Below are 27,656 nucleotides of genomic sequence, written 5' to 3'. Positions count from 1 at the left end.
TTATGAGACGTTGTTTGGTAAGGCAGATTCTGCGGTCACTACTTGTTTGCCAGGCTGGGAGTTTTATAACGTTTGGACCGAGTTCGAATTGAACACAGAATTGCTGTTCTGACTCTAGAAGAGGAGCCGCTGTCTTCTGGTGGCTCAGCGTAGCGGACAGAGGATGTTTCCAGCCAGCAGATACACTTGTAAAGGTAAATGAGCTAATTTAGCCGTTAGGCTAACAGGTTGAGATTTAGTTATATATCATAAAAATAATAAAAAAGGATCAACTTTAAAAGTTAAACTAAATGCTTCCTCGACCGTTTTGGATACTTTAATGTAATTTGTCTAGCTTTTTTTAAATTTAATTTTCTCGTGTTTTTTTTTTTTTAAAAAAAAGCTTGGTTTAGCATGCTCATTTTTGCTAGCGCAAAGCTAATGTAGGTGAAAGTTGAATCGGTTATTTAGGTCACAGGAAGTAGGGTAAAAATATCTACTGTGAATTATTAATATATTTTCAGGTTATACGTGTGAATTAACTTTGCAAAGTTATTATGAGTATTTGCATTTGACTGGAGATGCAAAATCGATGTTTCTACATCTGTTTAACAGCTGCTTGCTAACTACACTTGCTTCTTCTTAGGCAAACAAATATAGCTCAGAGATTTTTTTAAAAATAATTTATCATAAAGAAAAAATGAATATCATAAATCATATTATCCAAGTAACTTCAGAGAGTTGTTATGGATGTTGATGCTACGGGCTGGAAGTATCTTTGGTAGCAGTCAGTCTTGCAACTAATCTGAAGAAGCTTCTGACTAAAGGCTGTTGCTGTATGCCAGTCTCAAGACTGTTGTAAAATCTCAGTATTTTGACAGCAGAGCTGATACTAATCAATCTGTTTTTTTCAATTTCCTTTAAATCTCTATCAAACTGTGTGCTTAGGAAGCCAGGGAAAGAGAAGTTGAAGTCCTTGCCCAACATAACATATGGAATACATGGCTTGAACTCCTCCTTCCCTGTAAAGCCTCAACCCAGAAATAATATCAACAAAAATTTGTAAGAACAACAAATCAGAATAAACATAACAGAGCCACTCCAACTCACAATTGTAGATAGCTTTATTTGTCCCATGGAGCTGATTTTAGTGTCCCTCAGAGGATCAAGTCAGCCCGGTCTTAGCCAGTTCAAGGTCTCCTATTCCCACCTGTTAGAACTGGTCTGAACTGGAACATGCTTCCTTTTTTGCAGCTCACAGATGTATCAGGGCATTGACAACGTTACAGAAAGACCCTGCAGCCCCACAACTGTACTCTAGTATACACAGGAGGACCTGCTCTTCAGTGTCGACGACCCGCATCACCACACACTACACCATTCATCCTCGAGATAAAGATGCAAGATGGGAAGGTGAGACCTTTCATTTTCTGTATTCATGATTAAAACTCCTGCAATATTTTTATTGATCCAAGTCAAGTATCCACCTTTAACCTAAAGGGAGCTCATGTTTTTATACCTTTATTGCTTTGGATCATGAGATTGTCATTAGGTTTTTCAAGATAAGTGTGGACTTTATTTTTTACAGTGCACTATAAGGAAGTAATAGAATAAACACAGCATTAAATAATTAGTCCAAAATATGGATTGATAGATTGAGGTAACATGGTTTTGATTAAATAGTTTAGGTATTACCAGGAGCATGTTGCTATGAAACTGACAATGCAATGAGAGAGTTTGACTAATGAGCTAATGGTAAATATCAGGTTCTTTTTCTCAGTTACTCTATAAAAGAACATTAGATCATTTAATATTTTTTGTGTAAATATTGAAATAGGTATCCATAAATTTTAAAAAAAATCAGTTTGGAGAAATACTTATTAAAGTTTGATTGTCGATCATCAACGAGCTGAGCCTTTCGCTGGTCTTTGTTTTTTTGGGGGGGCGGGGTTTGTTAAAATGCTCTTTAGAAGTATTGTTACAATTAACAATGCTTGTTTGAAGCCTAAGGATGCAGCCCATAGAATAAACAATGCTATTTTCAATGGTGTACACAAACTCCTTCCAACTGCAAACAAAGCTTATATTTTTTTCTCAGGGTGTCTACATGCCCAGCAGTGATTTATTTTCTCAAACTTATAACTGAAAGGCAGAATCGTAGCAACCTATGTTCAGTAAACACATTTGTTAAAAATAATAACCATAGTGGCGGGGAGGGAAACAAAGATTGGCGTTTTTCTTGTAGTTTAACCAAGTTTATAGTCGTTCCAGTGTTTATCTACTTTACATACTCAGTTTAGTATGAAACAACAAAATAGCAAATATGTGCTTCTGTATAAACAAACCACAGTTTATGGCCTTTCTGAGCAACTTGGTGCATTCAAAATAAATAAATGAATAATCTAACGATAATGTGTCCATACGGAATAAGAACAAGAAGAAAACCGGAAAATAATCCTCATAAGTAAAGCTTTCAGATAAATTATTTGATTTATGAAGTTTTATTTGCGGTGCTCAAGACGTTCCAAAGCTGTGTTTGTGACTTGTATGCACAGATATTTTTGGACCGTTTGTGACAACATGGGAGATGTTATTTTTCTTCATGCTTTTTCCACCAAACCAGTGGATCTTCCTCTTCATGACCTTTGACCTCCTTGCTGAGGTAACAGTCCATTTCTGTCTGCGCCCATTCTACCGCTGTGTGCTAAGTTGGAAACCTCATTCTCCCCAAAAAGCTCCAAAAAATGAGGTAACTCAACGAAGGACTGCTTTTGTACGTCGCGAAACATAATTTACTTTCAGAAATATTTTGATGCACTGGATTTGTCTAGAGCTGTCCCTTTTTGTGTCCAAATATCTTAGTAAAAGTTTCTGCTGGTGAAAAGCTTTTCTAGAGCTTGTTGATGGAGATCTGCCATCGGGCAAAAAACATAGCATGCGCAAAAACTTAAAATTCTCATTCAAGTTTGACACGTATGAGACGTTATGTCAACACAAGCAACAAACCGCTTTGTTTACATCTTTCATCTGCTTAAAAGCCAGAGTAATCCCAAATACGCAACTATGTATTATTTTGATAATTAGTTCCTCCATTTTTGAACTTTTGTGCTTTAGACTGGTAAATTAGTGCGTACATGTTTACACTGCAAAGTCCAAATATCACTTGCATTGACATTTGTTGGACTGATGAATATCAGTTCGAAAAAGGTTGATGCTTATTTCACCTTTTCTTTATTTTTCTTTTTTTAGGCAGACACAAAGTGTCTGTAACACTATGCAGCTATTGACAAAGAAAATAAAAATAACTTGTCAGTTTGCAATTTGTAACAAATTAATTTTAATATTCACATAAATATCAACAGTTAACACCCCACCTGTGGAATGAAAGCAATCTTAAAATAAAGCAAATAACAATAAACGTTATTCTGTCTTCATAATCCAAGGACCCCTAATTTTTTTTTTTATGTAAAAATGTTATTTTCTTTCCTAGAGCAAAAAGCTAACACTCCTCTGTGTCTGCATGAAATGCTTTGTTGCTGTTACTATACTGCCAGGAAAAATGGTAAAGTCAGGTTTTCAAAAAAGAAAAAGAAGACAGACAGAAGAAAGGGTGTCAGTTTGTAACCTAGTTTTTCTCCGAGAGAGGTGGGTAGACTGCAGTGTATGATTATCAAGATTTTAACTTAGTTAGCGTAGCTACAGGTGTGCTCAGGATTTCCCCCAGTGTATTATAAGCCTGGTACACCACCAGGCTTTTCTTGTCCTCCCTACTGGCTAAGTGATGGTGTTTTTTTTTTCAAAAGGGTTTTTATTATACACACCGAAATCTGTGATAACAAAGAAGGGTTAATAGCTAAAGCAATGAACGGGACAAGGCCAGCAATGTGCACCAGTAGCATTTAGAGTTCAATGCAGAATGTCCTGTGAGACTGATGTGAGATCATACATTTTATCAGTCAACTTTTAACATTATTTAAAACATAAGTACGGTGGGCTGCTAGTGGACTGCCCTGACCACCAGGCTTAGCAAGTTTTCTTGGGGAAATCCTGGTACTGTTAGCTTCCATTTCACGAGCATTTAATCAGTGAAGAAATATATTTACAAAGATATTCATAGATTTAACTTCTTCCTGTACCTTTTACTGCACTTGGCAACAGATGAGTCAGCAGCAGTCCTAACCCCCCTTACCGTCCTATCTCCTCCCTGCCCCAGTGAGAAAGGTGAGCAACACTGTTTAGTGACATGTCAGTTAGCATCATTTCAGGGAGTCTTATCAGGATTTGTCTCTTTGCTCTTTTTACAACAACACTGAAATATTTATTTCTAACTGAAATGTATCTTTATAAAATGAAATAAATATCCGGACGGTTTGATCAGCGAGTATCTTACCTTAACTTGCGTGTAAGTTACAGATGTATGCTGCCACTTTCGCTTCCAACTTTTCCCTTCTTGTTCTCCTAAATGAAGTGAACAAAATGCAACTACATAGTATATTTTGAGAAGTCTGGATTGCTTTATGTATATTCTGCACCTTGCCTGTGACTGTTGCTGGTGGTGAGAGAGCTTGGACCTAAAATCTATTTTATGTCCAATATGTCTCAGACAGGCTGCACAGTCTTTGTCATGTTGTCCACTGAAAGTCAGTCTGCGAGAAAGCTAGACTTTGAGAACTGGATCAATGACACTGTTGCTTCAAATAGTGATTTGCATATTGTAAGCTGTATATATAATTTGCATATATAATTTACTAGCTAAATATTCTGCTAGTGCCATTATTGTACCAAAGGTGGCAAGGCAGTTGCAAGCAGTTAAAGTTAGTTATGGAAAGCTAACTAACTTTAGCGGTGGAGGGGGTAATAACAGTTTTTGTTGTTGTCATGGACCCCAAAATTGCATACATATTAAACAACTGTCAATATGTGGAGATACTGATTACTAACGATAAGCTTGATCCTCAGCTGGCCTTTTATGGATCAAGTTTTAAATCTCCAACATCTCAGTTTTGTTGATTTTATTTTATGCCATAAAATCTGCATTCGTAAATCTATCATGAAGCCGACATTAATATTTCCTTCGTTGTCCAAGGCTCTGCTTCCAACAAACAAAACACCACAACTTCGACTGAGTGACGTTTGGTTTCACCTGTTATTGGTCATAAATTTGTGGTGAGACTGTGTGGAACTCTGGATTACACCTACACTGGTTTCTGCAGCAGTTAAACCACTATTCTTGCATTGACCTTGGCCCTTTCTGCTGACTGATAATCGTTCAGTGTTCCGTCCTTTTTCTTTTGTACTTAAGTGCAGTCTTACTTAGATGCACTCAGATTCAGTAAAACAAAGAAAACTGAAGGTAAACAGTAAAGCTGAGTAACTGCTTCATTATAAAACTTAAAGTATTGAATTGGACAGTTAATCACTGCACGTTTTTCACATATAAATTATATAAATAAGAATAATTCCATGTGGCCTTTACGTTATTTCAGATTTTTGGGAGGGTTTACAGACTGGCTTTTATCTTGAATCTTGGCTCAAATCAGATGGAAAATCTTTTTTTAAATTTTTTTTAAGTTACTTATTTATTCTCCAACTAATCATCTCAATACTGTTACAGACCTTCGCAAACATGCATCTTATCTGGTTTGCTCTTTTCTCTTGCAGGTATGGAAATGGAGAGGTTTGGGGATGAGGCCGATGTTGTGATTGTAGGCGGTGGTCCTGCTGGTCTCTCTGCAGCCATCCGCCTTAAGCAGCTTGCAAATGAACAAGAGAAGGAACTACGAGTGTGCTTGGTGGAGAAGGCCCCTCAGATCGGCGCTCACACGCTGTCAGGAGCCTGTTTGGAGCCCAGTGCCCTCATTGAGCTTTTTCCTGACTGGAAGGAACGAGGGGCAAGTATCTCAATATGTGTGGCTCCTAAGCTGCCCAAATATCACTAAGAATTTAGGAGTAAGTGACATCAGGAGGAGCTCATTATTGACCTCTGAAGAACAAGATCAATCAGGAATGAACCTATCAGATCTTGTACTTTGTGGACTCTTAATATTGATTTACTCTAATATATTTTTCTGTCCAACTGTCTATCTAAATGCACTATAAGAGTGAAGTCATCCAGGTAATGGGACAAAATAAAACTAAAATTAAAATAATCTCAGTTTTTCTGGTTCAGGCAAACTGTGCCAAAGAAAAGAAATGGCAAAGCTGGATTGGTTGTTTTGCAAATGCAAGCCAGTAGCGTGTTAATTAGCATTGCTCCTAGAAAATTCAGCTCCCCAATCACCATTTTCTTTTGTATATTTAAGATGTTCTCTATGAAAAAATCCACAAATATGCAAATATTTCACAAATTATTTAAAGTTAACGTTCTACAGAAAAATAATCAAAAGGGGGGCTCCTCTGGTAACTCCTGTCCTTTCATTGTTCATTTACAGAGTCAAATATTGTAGTTAAATGAGTCACTTACATATTGTAATTCATTTCTCAGCCAATTAATGTGCATTTTGCCATACTAATACTGGCAAGCATATTAAACTGTTAATGTATCGGTAAAGTGTAAAATGTATTCAGGAACATATTTGCTTTTTCCCTCAGGCCCCTCTGCACACTCCGGTGACAGAAGATGTGTTCAGCATTTTTACAGAAAAGCACAGGATACCCATCCCTATACTGCCAGGTAAAAACCTCCATTAGGCTCCTTAGTTAGGAAGTTTATAACTCTCCCTTTGTTTATGACATGACTAATCTGAGTTTTATTCATGTTTATTTGAGGCCAGTCCTAGATTCATGGCTATTTCTGTGAGTTCTATATAAACCAAGAGACTCCCTACAATTTCAATGTTTCTGCCTGGACTGCAATTTGTGTGCATCGTCTTGATGCTGTGCATTTATGTTGATGTGCAAAAGATGAAATATTCTTCAGTGGTGCAGCTTATAAATATATTTGACTTGGCTCACTTGAAGATATTTTCCACATGGTGCTGTAAACACTTTGAGCTGAGAATATGCTGTCTGGAGGATTTCTCTGGAATAAACCAATGTATCATCCAACATTACTGCATATGTTTTTGTGATTTATCTGAATGTGTTTAGGACTGCCCATGCAGAACCATGGTAACTACATTGTGAGGCTGGGAAACCTTGTGCGTTGGCTGGGGGAGCAGGCTGAGGAGCTGGGAGTGGAGATTTATCCCGGTTATGCTGCAGCTGAGGTGAGATCTTCAGTTCCTTTGATCAAAGAGGATTTACATATTTTTATCCTATTACATGTCTTACAACCATGTTATCCATTTTGTTCATATGTTTTGGTTCCCCCAAATGTAATTTACCTATAAGCGTAGAGCGGATTTATTTAGGTTATTTTAGAATTCTATTATTCCAGGACATCACTGCTAGTATAAAATTAAAACATCAAACTTCTACAGAATTAAGTGTCTTTTCAGAGTTTAATAAATTATATTATAATAATTCAAAGCTGCTCTTTAAATTATGTCTTTCTGTATCAAGAAGGTGGCAAATGAATCTTTTAACAGTAATTTACACTAACTGGCTGGCCCACTGTTTTTACAGTATTCTTAATTTACAAATGTACATTTAAGCTCATGATCTCTTACGGTATTTATACCGTAAGAGATCATTTTAATAGTTTGCCAAGTATTTTTGTAGTTACAGTGAGTGAGGAGCTTAAGGTGGAGTCTTCAGACTACATGACTTCCCATATTGAATTGAAGTAAAGTTGTGTTTGACCCTGTTTGCTTTACTCCATTTTTCTTTCCATTCTGGTGTTTCAAGCTTAATTTAATGTGTTTAGGATTATCTTATTGAACTGCTGCATTTCATTCACCTGACCCAAACTGTAACTCGCACCTTTAAAAGAAATCGGGATGTATAACAACCCTTTTCCTACCAACGCTTTTCATAAGTAAAACAATTTGTATTTTGTTAGTGGACAAAGGAAAATACCAATAACAATGATAAATAAATGTTTTAACATTTCATTAGCCAGAACACCAGCTGGATAAACTTTTTAAAAAACTTTTTATGTCTGTAAATCCAACATACTTACAATCTTTAAACACAACAATAAATTGATTTATATATCACTTAATTGCTAGTTAAAAGTCTATATTTTTTATTTGTAGACTTGTAATCAATCATGTCCCAAAACAAATCTCTAAAGAAAAGGGCATAAGTTGTATCATACAGATTGAAAACACTAGGCAATATGTCAGCCTGGTTGTTGTAAAGTATTCTTTGTTCTGATGAAACTAAAATCAGGAAGATGAAAGTGTAGCGAAGGCTTGAAACGGTAGACCCCAACATGGAGGCATCAGGATGGCTTCCAGATGGCGCCCGGTCGCTGCTGGTATTTGATCATCTGACAGAAGCAGGCAGATGAATTCTGGAGGGATGTGCTGTCAGAGCCAGCCAGTTTCAGCACAGCTGAATGAACGACGCTCCAACACTCGGATGGACACTGATTCAAAGCATACTGTGAAAGCAGCCCAGGAGATGTGGAAGGGATCAAGGTGGGATGATCTGCTGACTGGGTCACTCGTTTGATCTCAAGCTGGCAGAGCAACATTTTACTGCTGGAGGAACACGATGGAGGAAGAGCCATGAAAACCTGCCTGAAGAAAATCCAACAAACCCTGAAGAAATATTAAAAAATTAAAATCTGCTATGGCTTTCTTTAATAAGCCCACAAAATATTCTGCTCTGCAGATTAAATATTAACATTCTTTCCTCATTGTGTACTTTAAAGAGTTGACTTTCGAAGCTATATTCAGAAAACTTGTGTTTTCATGTGGGTAATTCCAGCTGCATAAAGACAGCCGTCATCCTTTGTGGCCATTTCTGCATTTTACTTTCAGGTTTTATTTCATGAGGACGGAAGTGTTAAAGGGATTGCCACTAATGATGTGGGGATTGCCAAGGATGGCTCACCAAAGGTAATGAACCATGTAGAAAGCTCATTTTATTTTAGAGTCTCTTTGTTGTACAATAACAGCACTGGACGATTTGATTTGTCAGGATAGCTGACTTAAAGTTGAGACCTTAAGAATGTACTTTTGACTGCTTTCCCTCATTATTTATTAAATACGTGTTGAGAGAACACATTTCTTCCTCGTGCAACTGAATGCACAAGGAATCTGTGCATTCAGTTGCTGTGATTCTGAACTTTCTTTAAATATTTACTATCCTTTTTCCACATTTTTAGGTTAAACTTTTATCCTTTGACCCTTTTCAGCAAGATATGTTTTATTTACATGTTAGAAAAGTTCACATTTTTACAATAAATCACTTACTTGTAGGGGATAAAATAGCATCTTCAGTTTTAGGACATGTTTTTTTATGCTAATGGCTAATCACTTTAAATTCAGAAACTTTTGATGTTTCTCCAATGTAAACCATTTTAAAGCAGTTCATGTACATGTTACCAAAATATAAGTGAGTGGGAGTTCAGCTAAATTCAGGTCATACCTTCCAATTTAATCCTACTTTAATTTATTTCTAAGAAAAAAGAAGAAAAAAAATATTAAAATAATATCTAGTGTTAAAAAGGTAATCTGAGATTTTATTTTTCATAGCCTGTTTCTAGGAACAAATGCATGCCAAGGATTTTTAGTTTGAAGAACGCATCTCATTTGCTTCTCGTTGTTGATCAATCGCATTAAATTTTTGTGGTTGTTTAAAAATTGTGAGTAATTTTCCAGACGCTTCATTGTGTTTGATACAACTATACGTCGATATTTAATCCCATTTTAGGATACTTTTGAGCGAGGAATGGAGCTCCACGCTAAGGTCACTGTGTTTGGAGAGGGCTGCCATGGCCATTTAGCAAAGCAGCTTTATAAGCAATTCAACCTGAGGGAGAACTGTGAACCCCAGACCTATGCTATTGGCCTGAAGGAGGTAATTAACAGACTAATTTAACAAACAAAAACAAAAAAACATCCCTAAGATTAATGTCCTTTTTTTCTCCAACTGGTTTAAGTGAATAATTCTGATAGATTAAATCTGAACTGCATAGTGTAAAGACGATGTGTTTTGTTTTGGGGTTTTTTCAGCTGTGGATGATCGATGAGAAGAAGTGGAAACCAGGCAGAACGGAGCATTCTGTTGGGTGGCCTCTGGACAGACACACATACGGAGGATCCTTCCTGTATCATCTGAATGAAGGAGAGCCTCTTGTTGCCTTGGGCTTTGTGGTGAGTGCTTTCACATTTTGTGTGTATGAAAATTAACCTTATTGTAGTAATAAATAAAGAAATATCAGGATAATCGGATGATTCCATTACTCCTGGGCGCAGTATTTCAATACTGCTTGGAGGTAATGTTGCAAATGTTTGTTTTGCGGAATTAACTTCCTGCATATTGCTTTATAACTAAAGCATAAAGTCATTATATTAAGCCTATCTTTTGTTAAAAAACATTTTGATTTTTGTAAGCTTAATATTCAGGATTCTAACAAGATAAATGTAAAACTTTTTTTATTGCCACTTGAAATAAAATTTAAGACTAACTTCACAATAATAGGGAAAAACACAAATATAGGGAAAAACAACTCCAGTTACCACCAATTTAACCCAAATGTTGTTTTAACAAATGTATGACTTTTTGGTAAAGTGTCAAATTTGTAAAAACTTTCCAAAAATAAAGAAAACTTGGAAATACACAAATGGCAGATGACTATTAATTCCAAACAACAACTCTGCAGTACTCAATAGTTTTTAATTTTCTTTTATTTTTGAGAGGTTTTTTTGGTTAATGTAGTTAACAAACTTATTAAACAAAAGAAAAAGATCACTAAGATTTTTTTTGTTTTAAGATGTTTTGCAAGCATCTTAAAACAACATGCTTGCAAAACCAGAAATGACTGCCGTCTGTTGTTGGCTTGATGTTCACGTTTTGTTTTACACTTCCCAAAAAATGCAATGCATGGCTGGTACTGATCTTAGCCATGCAGAAATATCTTGATTAGACAGACAATGTTTGTTTGATTGTTTCTTTCGTTAGTTCTGCTATTGGGATCATGTGATGTTACATCGAGAGCTGTTTGGTAAATTACTAATAATTTATGTAATTATTAATGAATAATTAATGAAAGATCATCAAGGGTGAAAAAAAAAAGAGAAATGGTTAATGTTTTTAGTAACGTTTACATTCCTGTGAGTATTTAATATGAGACGAATTACTATCATAAAACCATCAAAATATGGTTTTTACTATCATAAAACCATATTCATGAGTAAGAATTTTGAGACATATTAATACCATTTAAGGCCTTATTTTTGGATTAATGAATTCAATGCCTATTAAGACTTTTTAAGAAAGCCTGAAGATTGCTTTTTCAGATATTTCAAATTCATAAAATGATGGAGAGTCCTGATGGATTGTCTGAGGTTTATGAATTCAGGTTTATGGCTGCTCTTCAGTTAATGATACCCCTTCTTGTTCCAGGTTGGTTTAGATTATTCCAATCCGTATTTAAGCCCCTTCAGGGAGTTTCAGCGTTGGAAGCATCACCCCTTTGTAGCTTCCACGCTGGAGGGAGGCCAGAGGATTGCTTACGGAGCCAGAGCCTTAAATGAGGGAGGATTTCAGGTATGTTGCTTTAATTGATGAGGAAAGCTGCTTCTGGTTGCCCTTAACAAGGTGATTGTTATTTTAAATCAATCTTCTCCCGACTTCACAAACTGATCTGGTGTAAATCTCAGAGCCTGGGTCCTGCTGAGACTTTGGAGGTGGAAGCAGTGCTGACATGATTAAGGGAGAAAAGTTTCTCCTTTGGGGGTTTGTTAACTTTAGTGCTTCTGTGTTTGATTAAAACCATCTGCAAAATGGCAAAGTCAAATTTTGCAAGAACACCAAATTGCTGCTGCAAGATTGTAACAAAACAAAACATTATACATTTCCTCTCTTGTACTGAGCCTAGTTTTTAATCAAACTAAGCTTTAAATATGTTCAACCTTCAATTCATTAGTTCCGATTTTCAGGCTTATATTGCTAATGAGGAGCCTTAGCAGATTTTTGGTGTTGCTGTTGTAAGATGATAATTAAATAATGACAGCTCATTAAAACTCTTGTTTTCTGGCTGTTTCTTTCTTAGTGCATCCCAAAGCTGACGTTTCCTGGAGGTTTGCTGATTGGCTGCAGCCCGGGGTTCATGAATGTCCCAAAGATAAAAGGAACCCACACAGCCATGAAGAGCGGCATCCTGGCTGCTGAAGCCATTTTCCCTAAAGTCACTGCAGAGAATCTGGACTCAGAGACTGCAGGTGTGGAACTTCAACTTACATATTCAGGCCTAGTTTGTTTCTGTTCACTGTAATTTATGGTGGGTTCTCTGCTTCTGCCAGTTTTGCATCCTGAGCCAGCATTTCTCAGATTTTTTATTTTATTATTGTGGTTTACAGTTAATAAAACTCCAAAATTAAGTATTTGGGAAAATTTTAATATTACATGTCTTATAAATACTTGATTTAGACAGTTTGCTAATTTGAGATGTTTCTTTGAAGATGATTTATTTTCTTTAATAAATTTACAGCTTTAGTAGTTTTGTACAGTCATATCTTAGTTTTGACAATTAACCCAATTGCTTTCCTTGGTCTTTTGGAGGTCATATGACCTCTTTTGTTAGCTATATTTTATTCTGTATTTAAGTCAATATACAGTAGCTACAAATATTTCTTCAGAGCAGAACGTTTTGAAACTTTAGGAAGGTTGACTTTGTAAAAGTTAGAAAAGTGCAACTTGACAGCCGCGGTCAAACTGGAACTAAACGTCTAAAACTGCAGGTGCATCAATCACAGAACTGAAATATCAATAAAAAACGTCTGGCCAAAGACTATGAAAAATAACGGGTAGCTTTGAGGTCCAACATATTCTTTGAGAGTCAAGCATTGTCATCTTGAAAAATACTCAAGTGTGGCACTGAATATTTCACAATGAAATTGGTAATATAATGACTTTTCTGCTCTGCATTTGATACATGACAAAATATGGATCAAAGTTAAGGGGTTGAGAACTGCATCAGGTTGGAGCAGCAACAGGAACTTTCTGTTGAGGTCATGCAGTTCAGAATGGCTGCTCTGCATGTAGGAGTTATTTATTTGCACTTCATTAACTCATTTGCAAACAGTACTGTTCAGTGTCTACTGATAATTATGTTCCATTAGTGTTTAAAGTCCACATTTATTGGCCTGAGCTGGCAATGAATAAGCAAACACACTGGTTTTATATGGAAAATAGAAAATTTTCAGCTCAGTTGTAATTTGATTTCCAGTTCAGAGTTTGTGACTTTTGAAGCAAATAAAATGGAGAATAAATGAACCAACTTTAGCTTGATTCTAACAGACTGGACCTATTATGAAAAGGTTGTCTAGTTGGTTGTTTTATTTGTCTTATATTTTCCTTCAAATCTGCAGCTGTTGTCATTCTTTAATGACTCAAAAACAGAGAGCCTACAATTCACTCTTCACTGTAAAACCTTTTATGTATTTTAGGGCTTCATATACCTGAGTACAGTGACAACTTGAAGAATTCCTCTGTGTGGAAAGAGCTGTACGCTGTGAGGAACATCAGGCCGTCCTTCCACAACTACTTTGGTCTTTATGGTGGGATGGTGTACACCGGTATTTTCTACTGGATTTTACGAGGAAAAGAGCCTTGGACACTAAAACACATAGGTGAGGAGCATCGCTTTATGTGGGTTTAACTTCAGACTTTATCCAATTGATTACTGATGAAAACTGTTTGAAAACTGTTTGATAGCATCAAATCTAATGTTTGCTCAACTATATAAAGTGAAACGGGCAAAGATACAAAGGTATAAAAGAGAAACTGTTGAAATGTGTTTTCTCTTTTGTGAAACTAAAATGCAAAAACCAACACATGGTCAATAAATAATATAGACATTCCTTAATTAATATGATCATAATCAAAAGAGTGAAATGTTTCGAGTGCTTTCTTTTCTAGGACTGCATAATTTCATAAAAGTGTTTAACTGTGATTCTATTGCTCAAACATTTAATATTGGAACAGAATCATTTTCAGGAGACTTCCTGAACACTATCCACACACTGCAGAGATACACAGCTGGTGTATCTCTGCAGTAATACACCAGAAGTTGAGTCCATCCAATTGGACAGAGATGCTTATAGGGTGATCAGATAAGTCTGAAAATTTACTTTCTATCATTCATACTTTTGCAATCACAGTATTGCACACACCATTATGACTAAGATTATTGTAGTTAATTCAGAGTGTCATATCCAAGCATTTTAGAAAGTTGGGCAGAAAACAAAACCCAATTGGATAACCGCATTCCTGAGAAGATTGTAAAGCCAAATGCGACGCAATAAAGACGATGTTGAAACTGTTTTACCTGAGATAAAGATTGTTGCTCTTCAGATGAAAGTCAATTTCATTAGGAAATGTAGATTCCATATTCTGGAAGGACAGAGCACAATGTAGTAACGTTTCCACAGCAGGATGATGAGAAGTCTGTGTATCTGCTGATGTTGGTCCTCCTTGTTTTCTCACTCATCAACAGAACGACTGTATATTAAAGAGCCAAAAAATAAAAAGAACTTTGGGTTGAAAAGAACAAGAAAATAACAAAATTTTGGGGGTTAGTTGTTTTCTATTTTATTGGCTAAATTTTTTTCCATTTGTAACTTGTAGTTAAGGGCCAGACAAAATACTTTCAAGGTCCGGAAATGGCCCCCGGGTCTCTCTTTGGACAACCCTGGTCTCGAGGTTACGATGTAGTCCTTCTCACTGGCTCCAAAAATCTTGTATTTATTAGTCTTGTTCATTTTGAGGCACCTCTAGCTGAATTGCAGCAGCTGCACCACTGATCTGTCTCAACTCGGACCGGTCGTCTGGACGGTTCCGTTGTTTTAGTCATCCTCTGAGGACAATGCCTCCTAACCCACTGTGCTCTTTCTGCGGCAGGCCTGGATGCAAACCAGCTGAAACCGGCTAAAGATTGTAAGCCCATTGAGTATCCGAAGCCCGACGGCAAAATCAGCTTCGACCTGCTGTCCTCAGTGGCCTTGAGCGGCACCAACCACGAGGGCGACCAGCCTCCACACCTGACCCTAAAGGACGACCGCATCCCCGTCGAAAGGAATCTGGCTATTTATGACGGACCAGAGCAGCGCTTCTGCCCGGCAGGTAACCTCACAACCTTTCAGCAGAGCTTGAGCACATTGAGTCTGTCCAGGTTCACAGAAGGTATTCTCTTGTTTGAAAGTAATGTATCTGTAAAGAGAATCATCTCTGATAATTCATCTAGAAGGGAAAACACTCTTTTAGATTGTATCTTCAAGACAAAAAGCTACTGTTGAATGTGTTGAGACATGGAGCTTCCTCTAGAAATTCATAATTTAAACTCCAAAGAAAAACAAGAAAAACCTGTTAACAAGCAACACTCTTCTAACAAAACAACGTTTCTGCCTGGGGTCTGTTTTCCTCCAGATAATTAAAATTTATTGATTAAAATAGTCCAACATCTTGGGTGTTGCATGGGGCAAATTCTACCAGACATACAGGGCTGCTGTTGGTGTGGAAGTGTTTGTGCAAATGAGGCAGACGCTTAAATTATTGGCTGTTTATCTCATTTTGAAAGCAACTGAACTCATTTTGTCAAAGACCGACTTTGGTGGAAATAGCTGGAAAGTGAAGCTTCATTATGTGGCTCATGTGGGAAACTCATTGTTTGTTGCATTTCCTTTAAATGCAACAAACAAAAGCACAGTGGGTTGAATCATGCAGGACAGCAATTAATCAAATAACTGTTTACTTGACTTGAAACATTTTAGTGTTTTATGGTTGCAGCTTCAATGTTTGTGTTAAAAATCTATTTTAATGTTTCTAGTCTGTTTTGTTCTTTCATTATTATTATTAGTTTAATTACATTTAAGCATTTTGATTCAAACTCAATCATCTACTCCTTCGTCCTCAAATTTGTATTTCTACACAGACTCGCCATCTTCAGCTTCATATCTTTCGCACGGCGTCTGTTCATGAAAGCAGATAAATGTCAGATTAACCTTCAGTTATTCTGAGCAGACTGTGGCTCATTGTTTTTTGCTCAATATGGAAAACGGTTTATTGTCAAGGTGTGCCTCTATCAGAGGCCTGTAACCTCTTTAACTTCGGATAAAAAAAAGACTTTTAAATGTAGATTTGCGTCTTGTGGAAGAAACTGTATACATGCTTTATTTCAAAACCTAAAAGTAGAAATAAACTGTTTCTTTAAAAAATAGTATCAACTTTCAACAGCACATGTATATATATTTTTTAATGCTTGTGGCTCTAAACGACATATAGCTAAATACAAGATGATATGAGGAATGAGTCTAGAATAGATTGCTATATTTTATTACTTTGACAAATGCTTAGAAAAACTGAAATAATTAAATAAGTGACATCAAACTTCATTTTTTTTGTAAGTTGACATAAAGATGTCTATAATACAATTTAAATCAAAATCGTATCATGATGGACTTTATGAAATCGAACAACATTGGTATCATCATCCAAGCAAATCGATATATTATGTTATAGAGTGAGTTACATCCTAGAAAGTCCTAATTAAGGAGGATTGAATGCAAAGACGTTTCTTTCAGGTCTCTAAAACCTGATTGAATTACATTTACGTTAAACATTTGGGTTTTTTTATTTTCTTTCCTCCGTCCATCCTGTAGGTGTGTATGAGTACGTTCCCGTGGAAACTGGAGATGGGATGAGATTACAGATCAACGCTCAGAACTGTGTCCACTGTAAGACCTGCGACATCAAGGATCCCAGCCAGAACATCAACTGGGTGGTACCGGAGGGCGGCGGCGGACCTGCCTACAACGGAATGTGAACTTTTATCTTCAACAAAACTTTTGTTTTCCACATTAAGGAGACCGGAGCGATCAGTATGTGCCTGAGTATGAACCGTTAGCCGTGTAGCTGTCTGAGGGTACAACTTTAAATTATAAAGCGTGTTTATGAATCTTGAAGGTCCAACTGATAGGTTCTGCATGAGCTCTGTGGGCATTTTAATCCATTTAAAGAGAAAATAACAGAAACATTTTCTGTCAGTTTTGTAAAAATTAAGCTGTAAATTGTCTGTTGGCATTTTTAACATAAACTAACTAATACTGTATAATGTCACAGAAAATAAAGAAAACTTGAGTTATCCGTTGTTTTATTGACCAGTAAAAACATAAATAAAACAAACTGGTGCATTGTATCAAAATCTCAACAATGAAATGATACAGGATACACAACTTCATGTAGAATAAGACACAAGCCTGTGTTAGTCAGTTGTAATATGCTTCAGACCAAAGCTTGAGGTAATCAGTGAAGTGTTACAGTAGAATGAGAATACTGTTACAGTCTCTGAATAACTTCAGTTTTTACTGAGATGACTGCAAAAATTAAACGACAACTTGTTGCAGCACAAAGTTTGTCTTCAGGCAAACATCTTGGCATAGATTTTCTTTTCTTTCTCCTTCTCCTCTTGGATTTTAAGTTGGACTTTCTTCATCTCATTGATGATGGCTGTCAAAACAAATAATTGAAAAGGTTTTATTGTTTTTACATGAAAAGGGTGACATCTTGATAAGATTGAACTATTTGTAGTTCTTCTATACTGATGTCACTCATCTCTTTTTGTTAATGTTAACTAATAGGCAGTTATTAGCCGATGAAATGTTTTTATTACACTTTTAAGTTTTCCAAGCTGAATTTAGGCTTATAGGGGCAACATGAAAAATATAAACTATAATAAAAAAAAAAACATACCTTTATCTTCCGGAGCAATTCCCTGAGCTTTCTTTAGATCACCCTAAAGCAAAAGGCAAATAAAATAATTTTAGAACAACTTGACAGTACAAAGAATATCACTTTCATTTGCTAAATAGTTCCTTTAAAAAAATTAGTATAGCTCAATATTATATACTTGTAAATTACATTAAAAAATTACATTAAAAGAAAAGCTGATCAAATCTGTTGATGTTCAGGAAATGAGGGTAAAAGAATATTACTAGAAAAAATTTGTAAAATTTTCATTCACACGTTCATGTTAAAAACACCAGTTTGCTGTCATTTAGTCTTAAACATGATCCAAGAAGTTGGATTATGTTTAAGACTGATCCAACTACAAGTACAACCAGAGCCGTTTAACCCTGCTCTAAAGTATAATGCAGCATTCAGACTTTTCTCTGGACTGATACATGTTCATCAGGACTGCTATATACAGTATGTACATCATTAAATCCAGGTCACCTTTTTAATGCCCGTTTCACATAATGAATGATTTCATGGACTGCTATTCTTTTGAGTGCACAGCTTTTAATTAATTACACCACAACCAGCAGCATACATTGTTGGGTCTGTTAGTTTTTGATTACTCTTCTACACCTTCTTGTGAATTTGGCATTTAGAAATAATTTCTATTAAAAAACAATGATCCAGGTTATTATGATGGACTGCTGCTATTACTTCAGATGCAATTATGTATAAAAAAAACAAAACACCCCCAGCTTATGAGCTGCCAGTTTGGTGACACCCACCACCACCAGCAGCTGCTTTGATAACTCTCTTTCTCTTCTTCTCTCAAGATGAAGAAAAGCTTTGAAAAGCTTACCAAGGCTTTGTTGTATTCCTTCAACCCCTGCCAGGCCTGGGCCCTCCGGAAAAGTGCCTTTGTGTTTTCTTGGTTTAGTTCAAGAGCCTGAAACAAAAATTTTTACTCAACCTTCTTTTGATTAATGCCTTTAAAGTTATAGCTATGATGCTCTAACCACACCTAGATGAATTGGTTTTCCAGTTAAAATAACTCACCACCTTGTGGGAAATGCAACATTTTAACCCTGTCTGTTGATCTGCAGTAAAGCAGCTATAGCTGCAGTAAAGCAGCTATAGGAGCAGATCTGCTGGTGTTACCTCATCGCAGCTCTTCAGAGCCTCCTGCCAAAGCTGCAGCTTCAGTTTACAGGCGGCCATGTTGAGGAAGCAGCTGACTGCTGTGGGCTCCAGCTTCCTGTGTTCCTCTTCATCCTCCACCAGGTTGCCACTCATGTCCAGGTACCTGCACAAACACAAAGAAGGCCATAAAGGTTCAGGTACAGGTGGGGCCCTCGGACTTTTGTGGCTAATTGTTTCCCAGCTTTGAATTGCTGGTACAAATTTCTCTTTCATAAGAAAAGACAGAATGACACTGAAATGTGTCAATGCAGTCAGTGTAAAACTGTTTATATTCCTATTTTTAAGAATAAATACTTACTTTTACTTTGACTCGATGTGGAGACTAAGTGATAGATTTCACAGATTAAACTGTTTACCATTTCATATGTAATTAATGAGGTTGGCAACAAAAATAAGAGGTGTGTACTTCAGAAAAACTACAGAACTGTGAAAGTATTTGTATCCTTACCGGCTTTTATTAGCACTTTACTATTTCAGATCAAACTAATTTTAATCAATTCATATAAAAACAAAATGGATATCAAAAGATATTTTGAGTTATTTTAACTGTAAATGTTTCTTTAATATTCACAATTTTGATGAAGTGGAGAATAATTCTCCTTTGCCATTCAACCAGTGTGAAAAACTTGGTGCTCCACTTAATCAGTGGTGCAGAGGCATCCAGGAGGTCACAAAACATGCCAAAAGAACATCTTAAGCACTGCAGACATCAAGATTTGTCAGTAAGAGAAACTGGGCTCTGACATGGTTAAATAAATAAAGGCAGGCAGTCAGAAAACATCCTGATCAAATGATCAAACCGTCCCAGTTATGAATATTGTTTTTTCATGCTGGAGGTTGTGCTGAAAGAGCCGAGTTATAAACAAAAAAGGAAAGATCAGACTCCAAGGTTCCTAAATCACAGACCCTTCTCTCCATAAATTTTATTATATGACATTGCCTTGAAGTTCTGTCCCTGACCACAACACGTATCCCGGAAGACTCCAACTCACACCAAAAAACTGAGTTCATCTTTTTGCTCTTGTTTCATTCCTTCAGAGGCAGAAGGACCCTAACATTATCTCCAACACCACAGCAAACACTAATGGCTGCCAACTTCTCCAAATCCATCAAATCCATGACAGAGATTGAAAACACAGGAGGATAAAATAGAACGACTGCATTCAGCCTTCCATTATCTAGCTCAAGTCTTAACCTCTTGTAGCTGAATGAAAAAATGGATTTCATTTTAAATGGCTTCTTAAATCTCTGATTCGTTTGAATATTTTAAGAAAAAACTGACAAAATAGATTATTCATTCAGCCACAACTTTTACAACAAAAAGCACCATCATTATTTAGCATTATTTGCCATTTCTGACAAGCTGAAAACTTGATTTTTCCTGTTCAATTTTGTCAGGGAACCTTTTGATTCTGTCTTTTTTTATTGCTCTCAACTCTGGGCATGTCTTGCATTCTGATTTATTCTTTTTCTAGACTTTTGGTCATGTTTTTAAGTTAAGGTAATACAGCAAGTCTTCGGTCAGAGGCCCCTTGAGATTTGTTGAAAGACTGACTGCTACCTGATATTCTTCCTTTCACAGCATCACTGCCCACAATGACTCTTTGAAGATACTAGGATGTTACGAATTACGAAACATTTAATTTCCCTTGGGGAGAAATATGGTATTATTGAACTTAATTAAAACTGTGTCTCAAATCACCTTTGGGACATCAACTTATTTCAGATACTGTACGAAATATTTGTTTGATTTATGCAGATGACCTTAACATTTTTCATTTGATAGCTGCATTATTGAAGTGCTTCTTTGATTCGTGCGTCTCTCTCAGGACGATTGTGACTGAAAAGGAATCAGAGCTGCAGAGACACAGAATCTTACCTCAGGGCTTTCTTATATTTTTTCGCTGCAGCTGTCCAGTCCTGCTTCTTAAACATCACGTTCCCGATGTTCTTCATGTCTTCGGCAGTCGACACAACTTTGTCAAGCTGAAAGATTAAAATAAAACATTTTATGTTCCCTGTGTGGAAATCTTGTCTTGTTTTGTGTTTGTTGTTTCCACTAGTGGATCTGTTGAGGTGTGATTAGAGGAATCCAATAGCCGGCTCACTCTGCTGTCTGACTGCTTGTTTTACTCTGAGACCGACTGTTAGACGAAATCTAACAGTCAGAGTTGTGTTTACAAGACAGTTGTGTCTTGTAAACACAACTCCATTTAACCACATCTGCATCACTCTGATCTTTGGAAACCCAAATAGAGCCACTGGTGGGGAAGAAAGCATCCAGATTTCCCTAAATTTAAATGATCATAAACAGAAATTTTATTTAATGGATAAAATTGATTTGCCACCCAGCTCCAACTTCCAGCAGGTCATAACAACAACAGGTGCTTTGCTAATCACTAATTATGCTAGTCATGAAAGGGTTGAATCATTTTGTAACCGCCTTAGTAATTTGTGCTGAGCGATTCTACAATTGAGATTTTAAAATAAATTCTGTTATTACTGGTATTTTATGTTACTGAGCTGCACATGAATTTGATTAAAATTCGAGCCAGACTAGCCAAGTCACTTTATGTTTAAATACATTTTCGGTGATGTGTTTAAATGTTTCAAACAATTTCTCCAGTTTCCAGGCTAAGCGTGTCCGTAAAACTCAGAATAAAATTAATTTCTGTTCTCTGGGCTGACTCTGCAAAGGGTGGAAAAGAAGTGCATTTCTAAAAATGGCCTTCCGGTCCTGGCGGAGCGTTCTGATGCTATCTGCCAGGATGAACCCGTGCCCTTGAAGATCAAAGACGTCGCTGGTACTTACATCTTTAAAGTCGATGTCAGAGTCCTCAGGGAAGTCTGGGAGAGCGTCTCCGGTTCCGTCATCTGGAGCGGCTCCCCAGCTGTCCCCGTCCTTATGTTCACCACAGTCCGCTATGATGCAAGGCTGAGGGGGGGAGGCAGATTACAGGACATTTTACACAAAATGGTTTTATTTGATGCTCAAATATTTCTAACAGAATTAATGCAAAGACGGTCTATAAATATATAATGTTGGCTAACAGTGTAATACTCGCTCAGGGAACAGAGACTGAATAAAATCTGTTTGATAACCAGACTTATCCAAAGAAATGTCAGAAATCAACTGTTAAATATTTAAATGAAATTAAATATTTAAGGTGTATGGTTAAAAACTGTAACAACTACATTATCAAAAGGTTTCTTTGTAAATCAATTTATTCTTCTCTGATAAAGTAAACAAAACAAAGTAGTGTGGGCATAATAAATATGTTGAGTACCAGCTTAAAGATTGTTTTCAAAAAGTGATTTTAATCAAAAAGAACAAGCCCTCAGTTATATTAAATCTGAATAAACTTTCTGTTTTAGGTCACATGGGGTTATTAAAATAATTTCTATTTGCTACAGTCACAAGATTTTTCTTTCTTTAAATTCCAAACTTTAGATACAAATGCCTGTGCTAAGTCAACACTACCAGTTAAGAATGTTATACAGCAACCTAAAACAGTGATAAATATAATATTAATTGTCAAAGCACTGTACTTCAAATACACCCAAATATTCAACATTGTTTTGCTTAAACTGGTTGGTTAGATTCTGTTGTGAAGCTCTTTGGCCTTTCTATTCAGGTAAATCAGGCTAAATGGAAATGGTAAATGGACTGAACTTATATAGCACTTTTCCAGTCATTTTGACCACTCAAAGCGCTTTACACTAGAGTCACATTCACCCATTCACACACACATTCATACACCGATATGCAGACCGGTAGGCAATTTGGGGTTAAGTGCCTTGCCCAGAGGCACATCGATATATTGCAAGACGACAACTCTGCCAACAACGACAGAGCCATTGGTGTTGGCCCCAGCTAATCGCTCTCTGCTGACTGTACCTTTAAAGGAGTGTCCTCTGTGGTCTCCACGGACTCTAGCATTTTTACAACTCCTATCCCTTTTAACACCTGTCCAAAGACCACATGCTTTCCATCCAGGTGGGGTGTGGGGACCGTCGTGATGAAGAACTGTGAGCCGTTGGTGTTGGCCCCAGCATTGGCCATGCTTAGCAGTCCCACTTTGTCATGCTGCAAGAAGAGAAGAAATGCCTTCAGTAGCATCCATGAACCAGAACAAAGGTAGGTTTGGACAATTGCCTTACGTTGTATATTTTTGAGCTAAATTAATTTTTGAGAGCACATGTAGAAGTTGAACATAATGTGCTGCAGAAGCAGACCTTGTAGTGGAAGTTTTCATCCTCAAACTTCTCCCCGTAGATGCTCTCACCCCCCGTGCCGTTGTGGTTAGAGAAGTCACCTCCCTGGATCATAAACTTCTTGATGACTGTCAAATAAAAGAAAATAGATAAAGCAGAGTAAAATCCTTAGAACATTTAATGTTTTAAAAACTGTATTTCGAACACTTAACAAAATTATTGTAAGGTAAGGTAATATTATTTATGTAGCAAATGCTCAGCAATAAGGCAGTTCAAAGTGACAATTTGCAATAAAAATTTGTGTCCCATTCAAACTAGAGCAGTGGTGCCCGAGGTCAGTCCTCTAGGGCCAGTGTTCTATCTGTGCCAGGATTAGTGCATACATCTATAGCTTTTAATTTTAAACAGACAGGATATTCAGATAAAGGAAGTGATATTCTTGTGATTTTGTCACATATATATATATATATATATATATATATATATATATATATATATATATATATATATATATATATTTTTTTTTATATAAACTATACATGTATTGCAATTTTTATATTATCATTTGAAGTACAATTTGACAAGTAATCCAATCAAATTTAATTACCATAATGCGTAAATTACAACATATTTTCACCTGTTTTTCTATAAAGCATTATCAATATTTAACCTTTTTTTCCCCCCAAATATGGCTAGGAAGTTTTTCCTGTACGTACTGCAAAAAACAAAGGATTTTGTACTTTCCTAAAAAGGTTATTAGAACTAAAACTTGCGACTTTTAAATAAAACTGACACCAGTAGTACTTCAATACTGCACCAGAAGGCATAAAACATGTAACAGATTGTAATATGGCCACATATTTATGAGAAAAGTGCTTCAAGAGCTAGATGTCATTATGTGTCTCTGTAGGAACAAATATTGACAATAACTGGATAAATACATTTACTTTAAAAGAGTTAAAGCTCTAAAGGTCAACAAACCAGATCGGCTTGATACTATTTACAGTTTGAAGTCCACCATCGAACATCTATATTAAAACTTAGCTACATGAGCATAACTTTCATTACACACCCTCCACAGGTACAATGTGTCGCTCCACTGGGAGTCCCCTTCAGCTGTTCACCCACCATACGCAGGTTCTAACTTCAAGGTGTCCTCCTGACTCATTCAACTCAAATGTGAGATCAAATGAAAGGATGATGGCTGCTTACTTCTGTGGAACGGACATCCTTTGAAGTGCAGAGGTTTCCCTGTCGATTTTCCGACGCCTTTCTCTCCGGTGCAGAGTGCCCGGAAGTTTTCAGCAGTCTTTGGGGTGACGTCGGCAAACAGCTCCAGAACAATGCGGCCGGCTGAGGACAGAAAAGCAAGAAAAACAGCTTCAGATAGAGGACACTTTGGGTAAAACTTAGATAAATAGCAAGAAAACATGTCAGCTAAATACTTAAATATTAACCTGAATTTAAGATTTAAGTATTTAGCTGACATTCAGTCATAATACATACAAAATGCAGTCACCACACTAATGAAAAACAAGCAGATTTAAGCAAACAGAAGGATTACTGCTATATAATATCACATGTTGCCAGCTTAGGAGAAAGATGGCGGTTGAGGTATTCAGATCATTAAATGCATGTTACGGTGCTGACATTGTTTGAGTGGTGACGGTATTTTGTATGTATAATGAATGAATAAATGTGTGTGGACATGTACGGATCTGCAACTACATTTTCATGTGTAAATGTATTGACGCATATGTTGTGTCAATAAAAATGACACAAAATATGTTTAGAGAAATGGATAAACTGATCTGGAACAACTTTGAAAAATAAACTTGAGGTTTCTACCTCTTCTTTTGGAAAGGACTGTCAAATGAAACAGTGTCTGTTTGAGTTTTTATTTTTTATTACCATTATAAGCCTTTATAAACTAACATTTATTTTCCTTGACGTGTTCTAAACAAAAAATGCAACCCTAATCTGTTCCAGAACTTTTTCAGACTCATGGAAAAGTATGGTGAGAAAAAGAAAAGATGATGATGGACGGACATATGGATGGAAGAACACGCAGATGGGCTGAAGATGAACAGATGGAAGGGCTAACAATGCACAACCAAATGAACAATGATGGACAGCTGGATGAAAGAATAGGTGGATGGATAATAGATGGACAGACATTGGACAAATGGGTAGAAGAATGGACTGATGAATGGTAGAAATTTATAGTGAATGATTAATACACGGAGTGAAGGTAAGATGGATGAATGGCTTACAGAGAAAAACTTTTTTATCCAAACTCCGTTTTTTTTCCAATTTAATTCTGACCTGGAAAACGTGTAAAAAAATCCGTTTTTTCAGAACACTGCGAATTTCTATTTTAACTTCAACATGATCATAATACGGTATATTAAAAAGGATGAACATTATTGGCCTGATATACTTTATTAGTATGATTTATTCACACCACGAAGGCTGTGAAATAAGATCTTAATAATTAGTCATAACTACCAGATCTTAATAATTAGTCGTAACTACTCAGTATAACATTTTAGACTGCGCTACACTGGTTTACCACAATTCTTTAGTTTTTAATCCAATTTAAAAACTATGCGTGTCTTTATAGCATTAGACTTTAACTGTGAAACTTTATCATCAATCTAACATGTTTATTTTATAGGCTTATTGTCTTTTGACTCCTGAAACTGATAGACCTTCTGGGAGTCATTGGGACGGATGTAGCTAACAGGCTAACAGTTCAATTAGCCGCGGAACGTGCTGCAACACGAGTTCATTTAAAGTAAAAACAAAATGACCTTTTTCCCCGTCGATGTCAACGTCGAAAAAGACGCGAGGATTCTCGGGGTTGGATGGCTTTTCCGACGGTACTGCGTGAGACATTTTAAGGCGCAATCGTTGAAGCTAAACCTTGTAAACCTCGAGACCGGCGCACTGGAGCCGTTGACGTTATGAATGGAAGGCATACGCAACTTCCAACTCGACGCTTCAAAATAAAAGCCGACTGCTAACTGATACATTTTTGACGATAAATCATCTGGTGTTTCTGCTAGAGCAGTATGTTGTCACAATTTTATAATTTAGCAGGAATCATACTCCTAATCCTTACCGTGTCGATTGTCAATTCAGTGATTCTTGAGAAGTGGAACAAAATGGATTTAAATTTCCCCAAAAATGTTTAATTATTCCTCAAGCTTATGATGATTTGGAAATGTAAAGATGCCAAGGTGCAGGCTCCCAGTTGCAACATTTTTTTGAAAATTACTTTTTTAATGGATCTGACACAGAACTCTGCCATCACCATCTGACAAACATAAATCTACAATTATTTTTAGTGATATTTTTACTCAGTTTTACAGACGAATGCTTCTCAAGAAACAAAAGAAATATTTAAAACAAAAACACAACATAAAGTCCATCTGAGCGAGTTGGCAATGCATGACTGAGTTGACGCAGAACTGAATGAAGTAAAGAGAAATACTTGATACATCTGAAGTAATGCCATTTATGTAAAAGCCATTAAAATTAATGAACTGCACACTTAAGTGAGATTTGTCAAAACTATCACTGAAGGAGTCATACTGTCAAATAAAAACTCTGACGGAGATGACAAAATTCCAAACTACCTCAATTTATATGATGTTATTCTGAAGGAGGCCATATTGTAGCTCATCCGGTCCATGAAATATTTGCAGTATACCAAAATTAACCGTTTATTTCACAAAATTTCATCAAAATTTTGTAAATTGTCAGTGTTTGTAAACCATGGTGTCAACACATCATGGTTGTGACGAACAATTTAGGAATAATACGGAAGTCCCTCAGAACTTCCCAAAAGACATGATTGAATGTCTTTTTCAAAACCATAAACTCTTGTAAACTGCTTGGGTGAACTCCCATGCACCCGCCAATTAAAGAAGATTAGTAGACACATTTCAAGCTGTACCGTCTCAACACATTTAGTCACAAGATGCCCTCAGGTGGTGGCAGATTATGCCCAGCTCCACTGAAGCACTGATGTCATCCGCTTGGCTCATATTGTGGAAATTTATGGTTTTTCAGGAACCAAAGACCTTGTTCTGTTATCTGTAGGAGACATATGAGGATGTGATTGCTGGGCCCTGGGGATGGATTAACAGTTGCTTTTCAGATGATCTGAAATGTGTCACTGTGCAAATGTGACATGAGCAAAGGAGCTCTGAAAAACAACACCAACTGGAAATCAATGACATTTCTGTAGTTGAAGTCCAATTTGAGAAACTGTTTCTATTGTTCAAATTTTGACACTTTCTTGGATAGTTTATAGGATCAGTAATGTATAAACTATGGTAATAATATTACATGAACACAGCCATAAACTTGCCATGAGCTTTCAGACCCAACCAGTTTACATCATCTGATTGTTAATAAAGTCACTTTCACATACAAGTTGGAGGATGTGGACAAACTCAACTCTT

At 36.5% G+C, this 27,656-nt stretch overlaps 2 protein-coding genes across 3 annotated transcripts; one reads left to right on the top strand and one right to left on the bottom strand.

Moving 5' to 3' along the window:
- LOC129360478 (electron transfer flavoprotein-ubiquinone oxidoreductase, mitochondrial-like) lies at positions 1-17,176 on the top strand. Of its 2 annotated transcripts, XM_055030746.1 has the most exons (14): positions 1-194; positions 1,234-1,392; positions 4,138-4,200; positions 5,641-5,870; positions 6,571-6,652; positions 7,069-7,187; positions 8,850-8,927; positions 9,745-9,891; positions 10,047-10,187; positions 11,440-11,583; positions 12,089-12,257; positions 13,485-13,667; positions 14,938-15,159; positions 16,695-17,176. In XM_055030746.1, the coding sequence occupies exons 1-14, from the start codon at positions 164-166 to the stop codon at positions 16,856-16,858; spliced, it is 1,932 nt and encodes a 643-aa protein (XP_054886721.1). In that variant the 5' UTR covers positions 1-163; the 3' UTR covers positions 16,859-17,176. The 2 variants fall into 2 exon arrangements, with proteins under 2 accessions (XP_054886721.1, XP_054886722.1); XM_055030747.1 differs by lacking the exon at positions 4,138-4,200.
- On the bottom strand, positions 17,169-26,155 carry LOC129360479 (peptidyl-prolyl cis-trans isomerase D-like). Its single transcript, XM_055030748.1, has 10 exons — positions 25,998-26,155; positions 24,397-24,537; positions 23,206-23,312; positions 22,868-23,056; positions 21,782-21,904; positions 20,849-20,955; positions 18,928-19,072; positions 18,629-18,715; positions 17,785-17,827; positions 17,169-17,541 (listed from the first exon to the last, which is right to left on the bottom strand). The coding sequence occupies exons 1-10, from the start codon at positions 26,080-26,082 to the stop codon at positions 17,453-17,455; spliced, it is 1,116 nt and encodes a 371-aa protein (XP_054886723.1). The 5' UTR covers positions 26,083-26,155; the 3' UTR covers positions 17,169-17,452.
- Between the last annotated feature and the right edge of the window lie 1,501 nt (positions 26,156-27,656).

Source organism: Poeciliopsis prolifica, unplaced genomic scaffold (genome assembly GCF_027474105.1).
Source record: "Poeciliopsis prolifica strain line A6 unplaced genomic scaffold, Auburn_PproV2 SCAFFOLD006, whole genome shotgun sequence".
Lineage (NCBI taxonomy): Eukaryota > Metazoa > Chordata > Actinopteri > Cyprinodontiformes > Poeciliidae > Poeciliopsis > Poeciliopsis prolifica.
Note: the sequence above shows the minus strand (reverse complement) of the source record. Positions and strands in the feature narration are given on the sequence as shown.

Coding starts and splice junctions, on each gene's coding strand:
- LOC129360478 (XM_055030746.1), top strand. CDS start 164: ATGTTTCCAGCCAGCAGATACACTTGTAAAG. Junction 5,871..6,570: donor CTGACTGGAAGGAACGAGGG/GCAAGTATCTCA, acceptor TTTTTCCCTCAG/GCCCCTCTGCACACTCCGGT. Junction 12,258..13,484: donor TCTGGACTCAGAGACTGCAG/GTGTGGAACTTC, acceptor TATGTATTTTAG/GGCTTCATATACCTGAGTAC.
- LOC129360479 (XM_055030748.1), bottom strand. CDS start 26,082: ATGTCTCACGCAGTACCGTCGGAAAAGCCATCCAACCCCGAGAATCCT. Junction 23,313..24,396: donor AGGATGTCCGTTCCACAGAA/GTAAGCAGCCAT, acceptor TTTATTTGACAG/TCATCAAGAAGTTTATGATC. Junction 17,542..17,784: donor AATTGCTCCGGAAGATAAAG/GTATGTTTTTTT, acceptor TTGTTTTGACAG/CCATCATCAATGAGATGAAG.